At 38.8% G+C, this 21010-nt stretch overlaps 1 protein-coding gene across 1 annotated transcript in view; it reads right to left on the bottom strand.

Moving 5' to 3' along the window:
* The window catches only part of ACOT12 (acyl-CoA thioesterase 12), a gene marked incomplete at both ends in the record, with an annotated part of 64146 nt that overhangs the window by 3235 nt on the left and 39901 nt on the right, over positions 1–21010 (bottom strand). Inside the window, 5 exons of the mRNA XM_079702777.1 lie at positions 554–687; positions 18578–18661; positions 19330–19393; positions 19679–19734; positions 20241–20391. Coding sequence (XP_079558903.1) covers positions 554–687; positions 18578–18661; positions 19330–19393; positions 19679–19734; positions 20241–20391 — 489 coding nt within the window. The remainder of the gene's footprint in view (positions 1–553; positions 688–18577; positions 18662–19329; positions 19394–19678; positions 19735–20240; positions 20392–21010) is intronic.

Below are 21010 nucleotides of genomic sequence, written 5' to 3'. Positions count from 1 at the left end.
AGACATGGAGAGCAGGAAGGAATGTACTCACACAGCTGCTTCTCCCAGCTTCTCACCAGGGAGTGCTGCTTCACAGAAAAAGAGGGGACTACCAAATAAAGATCAAGAGTGGGAAGTTGGAGGGACTATTTGATAATCACTTCCTCAAGAGCAATGAGACTGTGTATTAAAGTACAAGAGTGTGGAATTCAGAGCCTGACAGACCTGGGTTCCAATTCAGGTTCCATTGCTTTACTGCCTGTGTAATGTTGGCAAGTCTTGGGATCTCTCTCTTGTTAAATAGGAATAATATCAACTTTGAAGAGTTATTGATAGGAGTACAATAGATGTGGGTAAAGCATGTCAACTCAATATAGATGAAAAATAGATTATGATAATTTTTGTGTCTCTCAGTAGCACCTGATGCAGTTTTCCATGCAGAGCAAGCTTTAGCAAATACTGTTTAATAAAACAATAGGTCATACATTGGGCAGTGGAGATACACTGCAATGTAGAGGTCATCTTTTACGTGATGTCAGGGTTGAATAAGAAAATATTTAAAATTTATTCTTACATGTAATGGGGGTCCCACAAAGGCCGCTTGGTAAAGTCAGACAAGAGATGATAAGCCAAGTGTGCTGGTCTTTCCACGTGCTTTTCAACACAAACAGATAAAATATTGTGCTCTTCCAGAGTATATATTTTTATCTAAAAGAAAATAACAAGAAAAAAAATTACAAAAGAAAAATAGGTATTTTTACATTAAATCCACAAGCATATATACGTAGTCATAGGCTGATTGCACTAGCTAAGGCATCTTGGCACCTGGGTAATAATGAAGCCAAATGATGGCAAGTTCACTTTAAATACTTGGATGTCTAGAGCTCAGACCAGGATGCTATGCCCCTGTGTCATCTAAACAATATGTGACTTGAGGGTGGGTTATTATTGTGCAATAGTTTTTCTCATGAAAAATTAAGAACATAAGCCTTTCTTTCTTTATCTCTTTGTGGTATTTCCCTGCCTCTATCCAGGAACAGCAGAAATTATAACCAGACTGCTGGGCAAGTCAGTGCTTCATTTCCCCCTAAGACCTTGGAGCCAAAGCTGCAGCCTAATGTACTTTCTCAGGATTTCAGGCATGCCTTCACGTGGGCTGAGGGAGCCCAGGGAGTAAGTCAACGCCTCTAGAGCCAACTCAGCCTCTCAACAGGGCCGCTGAAGCGTTTCTTCAGCACAAAGCATTCTTTCATTTGTGAATCACAATAGCTCATCTTTCAAGACGGCCAATTCCTGGGTTTCTAGTGCTTATTATTCCTTAGATAAGAGGAGGCTTGTCATGGGGATCCATTTGATGTGTACTTAAACATTCATGTATCCCTTGTTACTCTGAACTTTCCTTCTACTGTGCTTTGGCCAGTAATCAGAGATATGTGTTCAGCTAAGAGCATATTTCTATCCTGCCCATTTTCTCCATCTCTTTCAGGGTGCTTTGAAGACAGTGTTGAAATTTGCCATCTTATAATCATTCCCATGGCAACAAGCTGTGAGAAGAGAAACAAACATAGGGTTAAGATTTCACTGCAGGAATCAAGCAGATGGAAAAATCAGGCTGTGAGGGAGAAAACCTTTATTTAAACATAAATATCTTTAGGAAGAGAATGAAGAAATGAGAAACTGACTAAAAGCAACTTAGAAAGGTAAGAAGTGACTATTTGCTTATGCTATTTTACCTCTCTAATTGACCTCAGTGCGAAGCCTGTCTTTAAATTGAGCCTGAAAAGGAGGACATGAGGTAGGCTGTGGGCACTTATCAAAGAGAAAGAAAACCATGAATGCAGCTGTAGTTGGTGGCTGAGACTCACCCCAGCATAGACATGCCTACCTTTGCCCCCCGTACAGCAGAAGTCGAAGCAGGTTCATTGGTGTAAATCCAGAGGGAAGTCACCTTATCAAAGCCTGGTGTCCATGTGGCTCTTAGCCAGCCTGTTGGGGCTCTGCAGTCTCAGAGGAGGCAAGGGCAGGGGGCCAGAGTGAATCCCACCACCTCAGTCAGATTCTGGCCATGGGGCAACCATGGTCAACCTTGGTGGAACCAGGGTGGAGTAGGATGTAACATTGGACTGAGCATTTTTTAAGGGTTGAATTGTGTCCCCCCCCCCCGCCAATTCATATATTAAAGTCCTAACCCCCAGTAGCTCAGAATGTGACCTTATTTGGAAATAGGGTCATTGCAGGTGTAATAAGTTAAGATGAGGTTATACTGCAGTAGAATGGGCCCCTAACCCAATATGACTGGTGTTCTTATAAAAAGGGGCAATGTGGACACGTAAACATACACACACATGCACACACACTGGGAGAGTCCCATATGAAGGTGAAGGCAGAGGTTAGGTGGTGCATCTACAATCCAAGGAACGCCAAAGATTGCCAGCAAAGCACCGGAAGTTAGGGGAAAGACCTGGAATAGATTCTCGCTCACTCCCTCAGAAGGAACCAACACTGCCAACACCTTGATCTCAGACTTCCAGCTCCCAAAACTGCAAGGCACCCAGTTTGTGGTACTCTTATGGCAGCCCTAGGAAACTATCACAGCACTTTTCCAGGAAGCTGCTCCCCAGGTTGCAGATACATGCTGCTACTTCCTATCCTGGAGCCAAAACAAACTTCACGCTAAGTAGCCATCATTAAATTCTGCCCTTATAAAACTCACTTGACTTATCTAGTGCCAAGTACAGTATTGGATGAGTGGATGATATTTTGATCCTTTCCCCAGAGTTAAAAGTAGCAGACAATCAGAGTTAATGACATTGATGCAGACAAATCAGACAAGGAAAGGCAGCAGTTGATGTTGGTTCTCTTTAAACTGTACTATTTTAGGAAAGCCAACTTTGGCTTAGTGTAAAAATTCTCCAAGAAAACGAGTTCCCTTTCATGCTTGGAAGAATACAGGTTAAATTCCATTTATCATCTCAAATGTTTTATCATTTGGTGCCTGGAGAATTTTAGTCTATGAAATGAAGCTTATAGTAGGCCCAAAATCTGCTGGAGCTTGTTAACATTTTACTAATGATATATTTTTTCATTCTAATAAGATTCTGTTTAATGGGTTTGGATCTTATACAAATAGCACAAGAGGAAATAACTCAAAGTTTTAGAATTTTATACTATCTGCTGACAAATATGTTATTGAGCCTATATTGCGGAAAGGAGGACAAAACTGGTTTTTACAGAGTCATGGGGAGAGGGGTAGTGTCCTTGGAGGTAGGTTACCCCCTGGGCTAAGGGGAGGAGACATGATCAGGTGGAGCTCTGGGACCAGCCCCAGCTTCAATGAGAATAGCTCTTCTTTGGCCTGTTTCCTGTGGGTTTTGTCCTGTGTGAAGGTTTTCACATGATCCTTGCCATTCTGGCTTCCAGTACACTCTCAGCTACTCCCTAAATAAAAAGCTACTCCTGTCAGGCCAGTCTCTTACCCATGCCAATTCCAACCAGGAAGGTTTGGCTCAAAGCTACTCACTGCCTAGAAAGCACCCTTTACCCCTCCAGCAATTTACCCTTACACTATCTTCAAGGAGGAAAGAATCAACTCCTCTCCAAAGTTGCCTCTAAACAACTGTCTTCCCTGACTTTGAATTGCCTAAGAGCTGACATTTGCGGTTTAAATACTACAATCTCTCACTTGTTTATAAACTACCTTAAAATTATCCTTCAGGGCTTCCCAGGTGGCGCAGTGGTTGAGAGTCCGCTTGCCATGCAGGGGACATGGGTTCGTTCCCCGGTCTGAGAAGATCCCACATGCCGCTGAGTGGCTGGGCCCGTGAGCCATGGCTGCTGAGCCTGCGCATCCGGAGCCTGTGCTCCGCAACGGGAGAGGCCACAGCAGTGAGAGGCCCGTGTATGGCAAAAAAAAAAAAAAAAAAAAAAAAAAAAAATTATCCTTCAGCTATGATATGTATATATGTGATGCTTTCAAAGTAGACTATAAGCTCCTTTAAAATGGGGGTTCATCTTTTGCTCCTTGTATTACTGGTATTATTAATCCAACACTATACATTGAAAATGAAATATGGGTTAAAACAGTAAGTACTGCCCAATTTCGTTACAAATACTAGAAATTTTAGAATTTTGCCATCTATCAAAATTTATATCAAAATAAGTATATATTTTTATAACCTGAAATAAGTATAATTCTTAACAGACTGTTTTGTTGTAAGAATTTATTCAGCTAAAAGGTGACAGAAAAAAACGTGAGCTGTATTTTTAAATTAAAAGCATATAATGGTGAATGTGGTTATAAAAAACCACATAGGGCTTCCCTGGTGGCACAGTGGTTGAGAGTCCACCTGCCGATGCAGGGGGCACGGGTTCGTGCCCCGGTCCGGGAAGATCCCACATGCCGTGGAGCGGCTGGGCCCGTGAGCCATGGCCGCTGAGCCTGTGCGTCCGGAGCCTGTGCTCCGCAACGGGAGAGGCCACAACAGTGAGAGGCCTGCATACCAGTAAAAAAAAAAAAAAAAAAAAAAAAACACATAAAAGCTTTAAAAAGTGGGAGAGAAGAGGGGGATAACTCAGAAAGAAAACATTAGATTTTTATTATAAATACAATCTAAAAAAAAAAGGAAGGCTTCAAATTCAACAGAGATAACATAAGAATGTTTAATTATACAGTGTTCTCTAATAAGTATCTGTACAAAACTTAAGAATTAATTATTGATGGCTCTCCTTAGACACTAGCAACTATACGTTTATTTGTTTAGATTGGTTTCTGGCACCAAACTCTTTAAGAATTGAAATTTTAATGACTTCACTAAATACGTTCTTGTCCTTTATTCCAGACATGAGTTTGTCCTTTGCTACGCTGCTCATGAATGCTCGGATGCCAGCAATGATGCAAGAAACAGATTTCATATTAGTAAAAGAAAACAGTCTTGAAGCAGCTTTTATGAGGGGTAAAGAGAAGCAAATAACTTAGTTATGTTAAACCTGTGTTTCTGCATCACTGAACCGAACACAGATGGAAACCTAACCGGATCCAAAGAAGGTAAGGAAGACACTGAAAGGATTCAGAAGTGAGCACCAAGACATAATAAAAGCAAACAACCAAAGCCAAAACACGCAGAGGAGGTCAAAGTCAGAGCTGAAAACAATAAATGAAGTATCTGAATTTGCTTTGATTTCAGGGTAAGTGACCATATAACTTATTATCCAAAGTGGAACACTTAGGCACGTTCATACTTATGATGGGAAAACCAGGACTGTCCCAGGAAAACCAGAACATATGGTAATCATATTTTAGAGGCTACTGTTTCATTGATGATGAAAAACAGTACACACTGAAATGTGAGCATAGAGAAAATGCCAGCATTATTGAGCATCTCCTGAATGCTAGGCAGTGCTGTGTTCTGGGACTATAGTCATGAACAAAATAATCCTTAAAGAGCTTATAATCTGTTCAGTGTGGACATCAGCCTCAAAGGGTCTCCTGATATACCTTTGAAATTAGATAAAATTAAAATCCAAATGATATATATATATTAATTTAAATTTGATGACATGCAAAACATTGTAAAAGGTGCTGAGAAGAAGGATGTCAAGACAAGGCTTCTTTCTTAAGATGTTTATAATCTAGTTAGGGAAAAAGACCATGTGTAAAAAGTTAAATTACTATGTAAGACAAATACTAACTCAACATAGCTGTGGGAGAAATGTCATGAGATAATGCATAATTAATTGACAGGTTAATCATAAAGAAGTAATTGTTAAAGGAGTTCCTAGAGGGATAAGTTCCTTCAGTCAGGGGTGATTGACTTTATGGAAAAGCATTTGTCCTGGGTCATGAAGAGCAGGTAGGACTGGGGTAGATAGAGAGGAGAAGGAGAGAGAGGTGGAACATGAGAACTAAGCTCAGAGGTAGGAATGTGTAGGGCGATTTGGAGGACCCTAGATCAGCCAGTGTGGAGGAGTAGAGACAGGGCTGGAAAGATACTTGACTCTTAAAAAAATTTCCCCCCCAAATTTTTTTACCTTTAAAAAAATTGAAATACAGTTTATTTACAATATTGTATCAGTTTCAGGTGTATAAGATAGTGATTTAATATATTTATAGCTTATACTCCTATATATATGAATATATATGTGACTATATATGAATCTATATAGATGTACATATCTATATTTATACATTAGATATATACCCAGTAGTAGAATTGCTGAATCATATGGTTGTTCTATTTTTAGTTTTTTGAGGTACCTGCATACTGTTTTCCAAGTGGCTGTACCAGTCTACATTCCCACAAACAGTGTACTAAGGTTCCCTTTTCTCCACTTCTTCACCAGTATTTGTTATTTGTGGTCTTTTTGTTGATAGCCATTCTGACAGGTGTAAGGTGATAACTCATTGTGGTTTTAATTTGTATTTCTCTGATGATTAGGACTGTTGAGCATCTTTTCATGTCCCTGTTAGCCATCTGTATGTCTTTGGAAAAAATATCTATTCAGGTCTTCTGCCCATTTTTTAATTGGGTTGTTTATTTTTTTTTGATATTGAGTTGTATGAGCTGTTTATATGTATGAGCTGTTTATATGTATGAGTTGTATGAGCTGTTTATATGGCCTCTTATTCGTCATGTCATTTGCAAATATTTTCTTCCATTCAGCAGGTTGTTTCTTCATTTTTTTTTTTTTTTTTTTTTTTTGTGGTACGCGGGCCTCTCACTGTTGTGGCCTCTCCCGTTGCGGAGCACAGGCTCTGGACGCGTAGGCTCAGCAGCCATGGCTCACGGGCCCCGCCGCTCTGCGGCATGTGGGATCTTCCCAGACCGGGGCACGAACCCATGTCCCCTGCATCGGCAGGCGGACTCTCAACCACTGCGCCACCAGGGAAGCCCCTGTTTCTTCATTTTGTTGATGGTTTCCCTTGCTGTGCAAAAGCTTTTAAATTTAATTAGGTCCCATTTGGATTTTTTTTTTTTGCTTCTGTTTCCTTTGCCTTAGGAGACAGATCCAAAAAAATATTGCTATGATTTATGTCAAAGAGTTTTTCATCTCTGTTTTCTGCTAGGAGTTTTATGGTTTCCAGTCTTGTCTTTAATCTATTTTGAGTTTATTTTTGTATATGGTGTGAGAAAATGTTCTAATCTCATTCTTTTACATGTAGCTGCCCAGTTTTCCCAGCATCACTTATTGAAGAGACTTTCCCAATTGTATATTCTTGCCCTCTTGTCATAACTTAATTGACCATAAGTACGTGGGTTTATTTGGGGGCTCTATATTTTGTCTCATTGTTGTATGTGTCTGTTTTTGTGCCAGTACCATACTGTTTTTATTACTGTAGCTTTGTAATATACTCTGAAGCCAGGGAGTGTGATACCTCCAGCTTTGCTCTTTTTTTCTCAAGATTGTTTTGGCTATTCGGGGTCTTTTGTGGTTCCATATACATTTTAGGATTATTTGTTCTAGTTCTGTGAAAAATGTCGTGAGTATTTTGGTAGAGTTTGTATTAAATCTATAGATTGCTTTGGTAGTATGGTCATTTTTACAATGTTACTTCTTCCAATCCATGAACATGGAATATCTTTCCATTTCTTTCTGTCATTTTCAATTTCCTTCATCAGTGTTTTATAGTTTTCAGAGAATGTATTTTTCACCTGCTTGGTTAAGTTTATTCCTAGGTATTTTATTCTTTTTTATGTGACTTTAATGATTGTTTTCTTGTTTTTCTTTCTGATAGTTCATTATTAATGTACAGAAAAGCAACAGATTTCTGTATATTAGTCTTGTATCCTGCAACTTTTCCTTAATTCATTTATTAGTTCTAATAGTTTTTCTGTTGGAGACTTTATTAGGGTTTTCTTTATATAGTATCATGTTGTCTGAAAATAGTGACACTTTTACTTCTTCCCCTCCAATTTGGATGTCTTTTATTTCTTTTTCTTGTCTGATTGCTGTGGCTAGAACTTCCAATACTATGTTAAATAGAAAGGGTATCTTATTCCTGATTTTAGAGGAAAAGCATTCAGCTTTTCACTATTGAGTATGATATTAGCTGTGATTTTATCATATGTGGTCTTTACTATATTGAGATATGTTCCCTCTATGCCAATTTGGATGAGAGTTATCATGAATGGACGTTGAATTTTGTCAAATGCTTTTTCTGCATTTATTGAGATGATCATATAATTTTTATCCTTCCTTTTGTTAATGTGGTATATCACATTGACTGATTTGCAAATACTAAACCAGTCTTGCATCCCTGGAATGAATCTCACTTGATCATGGTGTATGAGCCTTTTTATATATTGTTGGATTCAGCTTGCTAATATTTTGTTGAGGATTTTTGCATCTATATTGATCAGAAATATTGGCCTGTAATTTTCTTTTTTGTAGTGTCTTTGTCTGGTTTTGGTATCAGGGTAATGGTGGCCTCATAGAATGAATTTGGGAGTGTTCCCTCCTCTTCAGTTTTTTGGAATAGTTTGAGAATGCTAGGTATTATCTCTTCATTATATGTTTGGTAGAATCCTCCTGTGAAGCAGTCCAGTCCTGGACTTTTGTTTGCTGGAATTTTTTTGATTACTAATTCAATTTCACTGTTTGTTCAGAATGTCTATTTCTTCCTGATTCTGTCTTGGATGATTGTGTGTTTCTAGAAATTTATGCATTTCTTCTAGGCTGTCCAATTTGTTGGCATATAACTGTCCATGGTATTTTCTTATGATTTTTTTGTCTTTGTGATATCTGTTGTAATTTCTCCTCTTTAATTTCTTGTTTTTAAAAATATTTATTTGGTTGCACCTGGTCTTAGTTGTGGCACATGGGCTCCTTTGTTGTGGCATGCAAACTCTTAGTTGCGGCATGCATGGGGGATCTAGTTCCCAGACCAGGGATCAAACCCGGGCCCCCTGCACTGGAAGCACAGAGTCTTATCCACTGCTCCACCAGGGAAGTCCCTTCTTCTCTTTAATTTCTTATTTTGTTTATTTGGGTCCTCCCTCTTTTTTTCTTGATGAGCCTGGCTAAAGGCTTATCAATTTTGTTTGTCTTTTCAAAAAACCAGCTCTTGGTTTCATTGATATTTTCTATTGTTTTTTTAGTTTGTATTTTATTTTCTTTATTATTATTTATTTATTTTCCTTCTTTATTATTTCCTTCTTTCTGCTGACTTCAAGCTTTGTTCTTCTTTTTCTAAATCCTTCAGATGGTAGGATAGGTTGTTTATTTGAGATTTTTCTTGAGGTAAGCTTGTATCACTATGAACTACTCTTGTAGAACTGCTTCTGCTGCATCCCACAGATTTTGGAAGGTTGTGTTTACATTTTCATTTGTCTTGAGGTATTTTCTGATTTCCTCTTGGATTTCTTCATTGACCCTTGGTTTGTTAGTAACATGTTGTTTAGTCTCCACTTGTTTGTGTTTTTCCCTCTTCTCTTCCTGTAATTGATTTCTAGTTTCATGGTGTCGTGGTCTGAAAAAAATGCTTGATATGATTTTTAGCTTCTTAAATTTGTTGAGACTTGTTTTGTGGCCTAGCACATGGTCTATCCTGAAGAATGTTCCATGTGCACTTGAAAAGAATGGGTATTCTGCTGTTTGGGGATGGAATGTCCTCTAGACTTCTATTAAGTCCAAGTGGTCTATTGTATCATTTAAGAGCACCGTTCCCTTATTGATTTTCTGTCTGGATGTTCTGTCCATTGATGTAAGTGTGGTGTTAAAGTCCCCTTCTATTATTGTTTTAATGTCTATTTCTCCTTTTATGTCTGTTAGTATTTGCTTTATATATTTAGGTGCTTCAGTATTGGGTGCATATGTTAATGTGTGTAATATCTTCTTGTATTTTTCCTTTTATCATTTAAAAAATTTTTATTTTATATTGGAGTATAGTTGATTTACAATGTTGTGTTAGTTTCAGGTTTACAGCAAAGTGATTCAGTTATACATACATATATATATATATATATATATATATATATATATATATATATATACACACATATATCTATTCTTTTTCAGATTCTTTTCCCATATAGGTTATTATGGAGTACTGAGTAGAGTTCCCTATGCTATACAGTAGGTCCTTATTAGCTATCTATTTTATATATAGTAGTGTGTATATGTCAATCCCAATCTCCCAATTTACCCCTCCCCCACTTATCCCCTGGTAACCATAAGTTTGTTTTCTAAGTCTCTGAGTCTGTATCTGTTTGTAAATAAGTCCATTTGTATCATTTTTTTATATATATAAGTGATATCATATGGTATTTGTCTTTCTCTTTCTGACTTACTTCACTCAGTTTGACAATATCTAGGTCCATCCATGTTGCTGCAAATGGCATTATTTCATTCTTTTTTACAGCTGAGTAATATTCCATTTTATATATGTATCACATTTTCTTTATCCATTCCTCTATTGATGGACATTTAGGTTGCTTCCATGTCTTGGCTACTGTAAATAGTGCTGCAGCAAACGTTGGGGTGCATGTATCTTTTTGAAGTATGGTTTTCACCAGATACCTGCCCAGGAGTGAGATTGCTGGGTCATATGGTAGCTCTATTTTTAGTTTTTTAAGGAACCTCTATACTGTTCTCCATAGTGGCTGTACCAGTTTACATTCCCACCAACAGTGTAGCAGGGTTCCCTTTTGTCCACACCCCCTCCAGCATTTATTGTTTGTAGACTTTTTGATGATGGACATTCTCACTGGTGTGAGGTGATACCTCATTATTATTATTATTATTATTATTATTATTATTATTATTTTTTTTTTTTTTTTTTTTTTTGCGGTACATGGGCCTCTCACTGTTGTGGCCTCTCCTGTTGCAGAGCACAGGCTCCGGACACGCAGGCTCAGCAGCCATGGCTCATGGGCCCAGCCGCTCCATGGCATGTGGGATCTTCCCGGACTGGGGCACGAACCCATGTCCCCTGCATCGGCAGGCGGACTCTCAACCACTGCGCCACCAGGGAAGCCCACCTCATTGTTTTTTTTTTTTTTTTCGATTTGCATTTCTCTAATAATTAGCAATGTTGAGAATCTTTTCATGTTATTTTTGGCCATTTGTATGTATTTTCTAGAGAAATGTCTGTTTAGGTCTTCTGCCCATTTTTTGATTGGGTTGTTTTTTTTTGATATTGAACTGCATGAGCTGTTTGTATATTTTGTAGGTTAATCCCTTGTCAGTTGCATCATTTGCAAATGTTTTCTCTCATTCTGTGTATTTCCTTTTCATTTTGTTTATGGTTTCCTTTGCTGTGCAAAAGCTTTTAAGTTTAATTAGGTCCCATTTTTTTCTTTTTCTTTTTCTTTTTCTTTTCATTACTCTAGGAGGTAGATCCAAAAAGATATTGCTGCGATTTATGTCAAAGAGTGTTCTGCCTACGTTTTCCTCTAAGAGTTTTATAGTATCTGGTCTTACATTTAGGTCTTTAATCCGTTTGAGTTTATTTTTGTGCATGGTGTTAGAGAATGTTCTAATTTCATTCTTTCACATGTAGCTGTCCAGTTTCCCAGCAACAGTTGTTGAAGAGACTGTCTCTTTTCCATTATATTGGATTGGCCAAAATGTTCGTTTGGTTTTTTCCGTAACATCTTACAGAAAAACCTGAATGAACTTTTTGGCCAACCCAATATATTCTTGCCTTCTTTGTCATAGATTAATTGACCATAGGTGCATGGGTTTATTTCTTGGCTTTGTATCCTGTTCCAATGATCTATATTTCTGTTTTTGTGCCAGTATCATACTGTTTTGATTACTGTAGCTTTATAGTATAGTCTGAGGTCAGGGAGCCTGATTCCTCCAGCTCCATTTTTCTTTCTCAAGGTTGCTTTGGCTATTCAGGGTCTTTTGTGTTCCCATACACATTTTAAGATTTTTTGTCCTAGTTATGTAAAAGATGCCGTTGGTAATTTGATAGGGATTGCATTGAATCTATAGGCTGCCTTGGGTAGTATAGTTGAACAATATTGATACTTCCAATCCAACAACATGGTATATCTTTCTATCTGTTTGTGTCATCTTCAATTTCTTTCATCAGTATATTATAGATTTCAGAGTACAGGTCTTTTGCCTCCTTAGGTAGGTTTATTCCTAGGCATTTTATTCCTTTTGATGTGATGATAAATGGGATTCTTTCCTTAATTTATCTTTCTGATCTTGATCATGTATAGAAATGCAACAGATTTCTGTGTGTTAATTTTCTATCCTGCAACTTGACCGAATTCATTGATGAGCTCTAGTAGTTTTCTGGTAGCACCTTTAGGATTTTCTATGTATAGTATCATGTCTTCTTCAAAGAGTGACAGTTATACTTCTTTTCCACTTTGGATTCCTTTTATTTCTTTTTCTTCTCTGATTGCCATGGCTAGGACTTCAAAAACTATGTTGAATAAAAGTGACACGAGTGGACATCCTTGTCTTGAGAGGAAATGCTTTCAGCTTTTCACTGTTGGGTATGATGTTAGCTGTAGGTTTGTCATATATGGCCTTTAGTATGTTGAGGTAGGTTCCCTCTATGCCCACTTTCTGGAGAGTTTTTATCATAAATGGGTGTTGAATTTTGTCAAAAGCTTTTTCTGCATCTATTGATATCATCCTTTGGTTTTTATTCTTCAATTTGTTGATGTGGTGTATCACACTGATTGATTTGTGGATATTGAAAAATCCTTGCATCACTGGGATAAATCCCACTTGATCATGGTGTATGATCCTTTTAATGTATTGTTGGATTTGGTTTGCTAGTGTTTTATTGAGAATTTTTGCGTCTGTGTTCATCAGCAATATTGGCCTGTCATTTTCTTTTTTTGTGGAAATAATGCTCTATAAATATCAGTTAAGTTCATCTGGTCTAATGTGTCATTTAAGCCTGTATTTCCTTATTGATTTTTTTGTCTGGATGATCTGTCCACTGATGAAAGTGGGGTGTTAAACTCCCTCACCATTATTGTGTTACTGTCAATTTCTCCTTTTATGGCTGTTAGCATTTGCCATGTTGAGGTGCTCCTATGTTGGGTGCATATATATTTACAATTGTTATATCTTCTTCTTGGATCGATACCTTGATCATTATGTAGTGTTCTTCTTTGTATCTTGTCACAGTCTTTATTTTAAAGTCTATTTTTTCTGATATGAGTATTGCTATTCCAGCTTTCTTTTGATTTCCATTTGCATGGAATACCTTTTTCCATCCCCTCACTTTCATTCTGTATGTGTCCCTAGATCTGAAGTGGGTCTCTTATAGACAGCGTATATACCAGTGTTGTTTTTGTATGCATTCAGCCAGTCTGTGTCTTTTGGTTTGAGCATTTAATCCATTTACATCTATGGTAATTACCGATATGTATGTTCTTATTGCCATTTTGTTACTTGTTTTGGATTTGTTTTTGTAGGTCTTTTTTCTTCCTTTCCTCTTTTGTTTTCTTCTCTGGTGATTTGAGGACTTATCTTCAGTGTTGTGTTTGGATTCTTTTTCTTTTTTGTGCATATATCTTTGTATATTTTTGGTTTGCAGTTACTATGAGGTTTTGATATAGCAGTCTATATATATACAAGATTGTTTTAAGTTCATAGTCTCTTAATTTCAAATGCATTTCCAGTATCCTGCATTTGTATTGTCCTCTTCTCATGATTGCTGGTTTTGATATCATATTTGTGTATGGATGATTTCCTACCTTTACTGTATGTTTGCTTTTACTGGTGAGCTTTCCCATTTGTAATTTTCTGGTTGTGGCCTTTTCTTTTCTGTCTAGAGAAGTTCCTTTAGCTTTTGTTGTACAGCTGGTTTGGTGCTGCTGAATTCTCTTACCTTTTGCTTGTCTGTAAAGCTTTTGATTTCTCTGTCGAATCTGAAGGAGAGCCTTGCAGGGTAGAGTATTCTTGGTTGTAGGTTTTTCCCTTTCATCACTTTAAATATATCGTGCCACTCCCTCTGGCCTGCAGACTTTGTGCTGAAAAATCAGCTGATAACCTTATGGGGATTCTCTTGTATGTTATTTGTTGCTTTTAATATTTTCTCTTTGCCTTTAATTTTTGTCAATTTGATTAATATGTGTCTCAGCATGTTCCTCCTTGGGTTTATCCTGTATGGGACTCTCTGTGCTTCCTGGACTTGGGTGACTGTTTCCTTTCCCTTGTTAGAGAAGTTTTCAGCTATTATCCTTCAAATATTTCCTCAGGCCCTTTCTCTCTCTCTTCTGCTTCTGGGACCCCTATAATGTGAATGTTGGTGCATTTAATGTTGTCCCAGAAGTCTCTTAGACTGTCCTCCTTTCTTTTCATTTTTTATTCTTTATTCACAGCAGTGATTTCTACCATTCTATCTTCCAGCTCACTTATCCATTTTGCTGCCTTATTTATTCTGCTATTGATTCCTTCTAGTGTATCTTTCATTTCAGTTATTTTATTGTTCAAGTCTGTTTGTTCTTTATGTCTTCTAGCACTTTGTTAAACATTTCTTATATCTTCTCAGTCTATGCCTCCATTCTTTTTCTGAGATTATGGATCATCTTTACTATCATTACTCTGAATTCTTTTTCAGGTGGATTGCCTATCTCCACTTCACTTAATTGTTCTTCTGGAGTTTTTATCTTGTTCTTTTGTCTGGAACATATTCCTCTGCCATCTCATTTTGTTTAACTTTCTGTGTTTGCAGTCTCCGTTCTGCAGGTTTCAGGATTGTAGCTCCTCTTGCTTCTGGTTTCTGCCCCCTGGTGGGTGAGGTTGGTCTAAGAGGTTTGTGGAGGCTTTCTGGTGGGAGGGACTGGTACCTGCCCACTGGTGGGTGGAGCTGGATCTTGTCCCTCTGCTGGGCAGGGCCATGTCAAGGCGTGTGTTTAGAGGTGGCTGTGGGCTCAGGAAGACTTGGCAGCCTACAGGCTGTTGGGTGGGGCTAGGTCTTGGTGTCAAAATGGAGTCCTCCAGGAGAACTCACTCCTATGAGTATTTCCTGGTACCTCTGCCACCAGTGTCTTTGTCCCCACAGTAAGCCACAGCCACCTCCTGCCTCCCCAGGAGACCCTCAAAGTCCAGCAGGTAGGTCTGGCCCAGGCTCCTATGAAGTCACTGCTTTTTCCCTATGTCCCGGTGCACATGAGACCTTGTGTGTACCCTCCAAGAGTTGAGTTTCTGGTTCCCCCAGTCCTGCGTTCTTGCAGTCAAGCCCACTGGCCTTCAAAGCTAAATGCTCTGGGGGCTCCTTCTCCCGAAGCCAGACCCCCAGACTGGGGAGCCTGACATGGGGCTCAGAACTCTCACTCCTGTGGCAGAACCTCTGCGATATAATTATTTTTCAGTTTGTGGGTCGCCTACCTGGTGAGCATGGATTTTGACTGTATTGCAAATGCACCCCTACTACCGTCTCATTGTGGCTACTTTGTCTTTGGATGTAGAATATCTTTTTTGGTAGGTTCCAGTCTTTTTTATCGATGGTTGTTCAGCAGTTGTTATTTTGGTGTTTTCATGAGAGGAGGTGAGCTCAAGTCCTTCTACTCCACTATCTTGTCTTCCTCCCCTTTATCGTTATATAATGCCCTTCTTTGTCTTTTGTTATAGACTTCGTTTTAAAGTCTATTTTGTCTGATATGATTATTGCTACCCCTGCCTTCTTGCTGTTTCTGTTTGTATAAAATCTTTTTCCATTCCCTCATTTTTGGTCAGTGTGTGTGTTTAGCTCTGAAGTCAGTCTCTTGTAGGCAGCATATAAAAGGGTCTTGTTTTTTATCCAGTCAACCACCCTGTGTCTTTTGATTGGAGCATTTAGCCCATTGACATTTAAAGTAATTATTGATATTATTGCCATCTTATTACTTGTTTTCCAGTTTTTTGGGTAGTTCTTCTTGTTTATTTCTTTTTGTTTGTTTGTTTCTTCCCTTGTGGTTTGATAATTTTTTTTAGTAGTATGCTTGAGTTCCTTTCTTTTTGTTTTTTTGCATCTATTTAAGTTTCTGATTTGGGGTTACCATGGTGTTCATATATGTTGTCATGTAACTATCTGCTTGTTTCAAACTGATAGTCCTTTAAGTTCAAACACATTCTAAAAGATCTACATTTTTTTCTCTCCTCCCTCACTTTTTATGTTTTTGATGTTTATCCCTTAACTGTTTATTGTAGTTTTATTTTATTTATAGTTTTTGTCTTTTAATATTTATACTAGCTTATTTAAATGGTTGATCCACAGCCTTTACTAGTGGGGTTTTTCCTTTCCTATGACTTTTTACTTCTTGTTGTAGCCTTTTCTTTTCCACTTAGGGAAGACTCTTTAACATTTATTTTAGGGTTGGTTTAGTACTGATGAACTCCTTTATTTTTTGCTTGTCTGAGAAGTTCTGTATCTTTCCTTCAATTCTAGATGATAATCTTGCTGGATAGAGTATCCTAGGTTGTAGGTTTTTCCCTGTCAGCACTTTAGATATTTTATGCCCCTCCCTTCTTTCTTGTAAAGTTTCTGCAGAAAAATGAGCTGATAGCATATTGGGGAGTGGGGGGTTTCCTTGTATGTGTCTCTGTTTTTTCTCTTGCTGTCTTTAGAATTCTCTCTTTTTCTTTAACTTTTGCCATTTTAATTATGATACGTCTTGATGTGGGTCTCTGGGTTCATCGTGTTTGGGTCTCTCTGTGCTTCCCGTACTTGAATATCTGTTTCCTCTTTCAGGTTCAAGAAGTTTTCAATCATAACTTTTCCAAATACATTTTTGACCACTTTCTCTCTTCTCCTTCTGGGACCCCTGTAATGTGAATGTTAGTATGCTTGATGTTGTCCCAGAGGTCCCTTAAACTGGTTTTATTTTTTTTTAATTTATTTTTCTTTTTGCTGTTCTGATTGGGTGATTTCCATTATTCTATCTTCCATGTTACTTATGTGTTCTTTATTACCTAGTCTGCTTTTAAATCCTTCTAGTGTGTTTTTCATTTCCGATATTGTATTCTTCAGCTCTGACTGGTTCTTTTTTTTTTTTAATTGGAGTATAGTTGATTAACAATGTTGTGTTAGTTTCAGGTATACAGTAAAGTGATTCAGTTATATATATACATATATCCATTCTTTTTCAGATTCTTTTCCCATATAGGTTATTTCAGAATACTGAGTAGAGTTCCCTGTGCTATACAGTAAGTCCTTGTTGATTATCTCTTTTATATATAGTAGTGTGTATATGTTAATCCCTGACTCCTAATTTATCCCTGCTTGTTCTTTTTTTAATATTTTCTAGTTCCTTGTTAAAATTCTCACTGTGTTCATCTATTCTTTTCCTTAGTTCAGTTAGCATTTCTTATTACTAATGCTTTGAGCTCTTTATCTGGTAAGTTATTTATCTCTGTTTCATTAGTTGTTTTGTCAGGTTTTTTTGTTCTTTCATTTAAAACAAATCCCTCTGTTTTCTCATTTTGCTTAACTTTCTCTGTCTCTATGAAATTAGGTGAAACAGTTACTTATCCTGGTCTTGAAGGGTATCCTTGTGTGGGAACGTCCATATGCAGTCCATATCTGCCCAGTGGCTTTGGTGGGAGAGCTGGATCTGATGTGAGCATGAGTCACATCTTCCCCCAGGGTGTGCTGGCAGCTATCACCTTGGTGGGAGGGGGGGCTGGATATGGAGGGGCTAAAGCCAGAGCTAGCTGTGAGCTAGGGCTTCTCCTATGCTTAGTGGACATTACTGCCCTACTGGGGGCAGTGAGGGGGTCCCAAGGTGCTGGCACAGAAGCCCTGAGGGTTGGGTCCAAGCTAGTTCTGTTCCATCTAAGTGTGCACTCTCCCCTATTCCAGCAGTGGCACCATCACCACAGAGGGGAGAAGTGCTGGAGCAAGAAGGCCCAGAGTGGGTACCCGGTGTAGGCAGGGATATGTGCTAGGCAGTCTTGGCACACCAGTCAGAGCTCCAGACTGCTTGTGATCCACCACCTTCATGAGCACCAGTAATGGCCACCCTCGCCCTGTTCAGATGCAGTGCCTGGTCTGAGCTGACTCCATTTCCGCCAGCTGTGCAACCTCCTCAGCAGTGGCAACTTTCACCCTAGTGGGGAGCTGCAGTGGAGCTAGAGGGGCTGGAGTGGATGCTTGGCATGGGCCAGGGTATGCACTGGGGTCGTTGCAGGAAACCAGCCAGAGCCTGGGAAGTTTCAATCTGCTTCCTTTGCCTGGTTCCCAGGAGTAAGGAAGCATGTGTATGCTCTTTAAGAGAAGAGTCTAGGTTTCTTATAGCCCTCCTGTTAGTCCCACTGGTTTTTAAACAAGCTAAGGGGACTCCTTCTCCCAGTATCAGACCCCAGGGCTGAGGTGTCCTCTCCTAGGGATGCAGGTCCTGACCTGATTGCTTCTCTTCCCCTCCTACCTGACTCCATGTGGATCTTTCTCTACAGCCTTGTTTGTTGTATAAGAGTCTTTCTGCCACTCTCCAGTTTGTTTTCGGTGTGAATTGCTCCACATGTAGATGTATTTTTGATGTGTTCGTAGTGGGAGGTGAGCTCAGTGTCCTTGTACTCTGCCATCTTGATCTCCATTTTTTCCTTCTTAAAAGCAGCGTTAGAAGTAGCAGAACAACCACTACCATGACAACTTTCATTTGTGATGGGCAGTGGGTTGTGTGTATACCTGGATGCCTCCTACCTTTTCCACAGCACTGGTAACCTCCCAACCACTTTTGGCTGCCAGGCTTTTGAGAGCCTCCACATTGCCATTACTCAAGGATACCTAAAACACAAATATTTGAAATGCTGTGAGTTCAGTGCAGATATGTGATCAAATATTTTCTGCTTAGAAAGTGGGCACTGTTAGAGCCAAAGTGATGATGTTGAGGTTAGGACTAAGTCACAGGAACATAATTTCTGTCTCAAACTCTTAATGCAGAATTCAGAGAGGTAATGTGAGTCATATATGCTTAGCAGATTAGTATCATTTTAATTAGCATCCTAAGCAAAGACAAGAACACCCTTCAGTATGACTTGTAATCAATGGGTAATAAGTAAACTTGGATTTCCCCTTACATTTTATGGTCAAAAACATTAAAATGACTAATACTTTGCTATTGTGTTATAAAAATGCAAGCCAGTGGGCATGTCATTCAACACAAGCGATGATGAAACACCAGATCCTCAATGTCCTATGTTGCTTGTTTGATGGCAGAGCATCCAGAGTCTGTAACTCAGGAACTATACATATAATTCAAACAAGGCAGTGAAGCAGCTGGCTGATAACTAGTTACTGATAGCTTGGTTTTGTTTCATTTTGAGATGACTGGTTGCTATAATTCACCTTTTCATCTAACCTGTTTAGGCACAACGTGAGTCAGTTAAATGAGGGGATTTCCATTTTTGTAATGAAGTGATTTTACATGAAGAACTTCAGATCATAAAAATCACCTGGTTGCCAGTATCCCAGTATATGCAAAGTGGAACCTCTCCTTTGTGGGAAATAATGTATTTTCTGGAAAAAAATTAAAATATTAAATAACAGTTTTCTTCCCTGTATTTAGCACACAGCAATAACTATGACAGTTTCTTGAAGTGAAATCAGCAGTTTTAAAGAGCTGCCTTTACTGGTGGAACAATCAGAAAGAACAATTTCCATCACAGTAGTCTCCACAGTCAAAAAGCATCAGACCTTCTCTTTTTACATTATGTAGGAATAGAGACACAGAGAGGGCTCTTTGCTATGTAATTTGTCAGATGAGAGAAGATTCCATAAAATCCTTACACCTAAGTCCCTTACCTGCCTAGGCGAATTCTCTTGCGTGCAAGAGCTCCACGATACCGTCTAAAATCATCCTTAAATAAAAAACAAAGTAAAATCAATAAATTTCTAATATTTTAGTGCTACAATCCTTAAGTTTCTCTCTCCTAAGTCAGTTGAAAAGACTAATTGGAACAAGGAGTCTCTATGTGAACTATCTTCAGGTCAGAGTTGGCAGTAAGGCAGCTTATTCTGAAAGACTTAATTCCAGTGAGTGTAGAGCAGCATAGAGAACTGGGTGTAAAGTGGGAGAAGAGAGTCAGAAGTGAGACATGGAAGACGATATGCTTCCAACAGCAGCATGTGGCTGAGTAGATGTGAGGTCTTCAGGGACTTCACCATTTAAAGAAATGACTAGAGTGATTTGGAAAAAGAAGAAAAAGACTGTTTTACTTTGTGATGCAGAAAAGAAAGAAAACCAAAGGGGAATAGACATGGAGGTTGTTGCCAGTTCAGGGAAAGATTCTGTGTGGAGCTCTGTACGCACAGCTTCCCCAGAATAAGTGGTCTGATTACTGAACCACACATGCTAATAACTGACCTTTGACATCGGTTTGATTCTGGGAAATGTGATCAGTTCTTCCTTATCATCGACAGCATTATAAATGAGAAACGCACTGTTGATATGACGGCCCTGGCCCCCAGACCACTCCTGGCAGTCAAAGGCCTCCACGCGCACTCCCACTTCGACACTGCAGACGGGCGACAAGGGCAGTGGGTAGAGAACCTGAGCATGCCAGGCCTACTCTGCCCACTGCCCCACCACCTCCTCCAGGGAAGGAAGAGAATGAGGACCCTGGGTTGTTTCATTGTCATCTGCTAATCTATGCAACTGTTAACATCCATTTCATTAGGTCGATTGATCTGATGTACAAGCTCCTGGGAGCATTTCTGCTTTACTTTCCCACTTTCAAGTGGTAAAAAAGCCAGTGGAACTCTATATACCTTCATGAACATATTTTGGTAATGGGGGAGGGGGTGGTTAAATTGTGCCAAAGTCAAGTTTTCTCTCCTAAAAACAATAGTCCTATAACTTAAAAGCATCGAACACTGAAACTGGATAGGAAACACAGATGTTCTTTTTTACATTTAAAAAGAAAAAAATACTAAATTAAATCTTTTCTTTGTGTATCAAGAATAATAAAAATAACTGGGAAGTGGTTTGGACTTCATGGTGATAAATGACGGGTCCATTATGAAGTGGTTGACCACACAGTCACTGGGACTCTTTTGAGAGTGAAAGGAAGAATTAATAATTATGACAGGTGCAAACCAAGACCATCCTGGATCAAGTAGGACATACAGTCACAC

This window comes from Hyperoodon ampullatus, assembly GCF_949752795.1.
Source record: "Hyperoodon ampullatus genome assembly, chromosome: 4".
In the NCBI taxonomy this organism is placed as follows: domain Eukaryota; kingdom Metazoa; phylum Chordata; class Mammalia; order Artiodactyla; family Ziphiidae; genus Hyperoodon; species Hyperoodon ampullatus.
The sequence above is the reverse complement of the archived record's forward strand: the minus strand, read 5'-3'. Positions and strand labels throughout refer to the sequence as shown.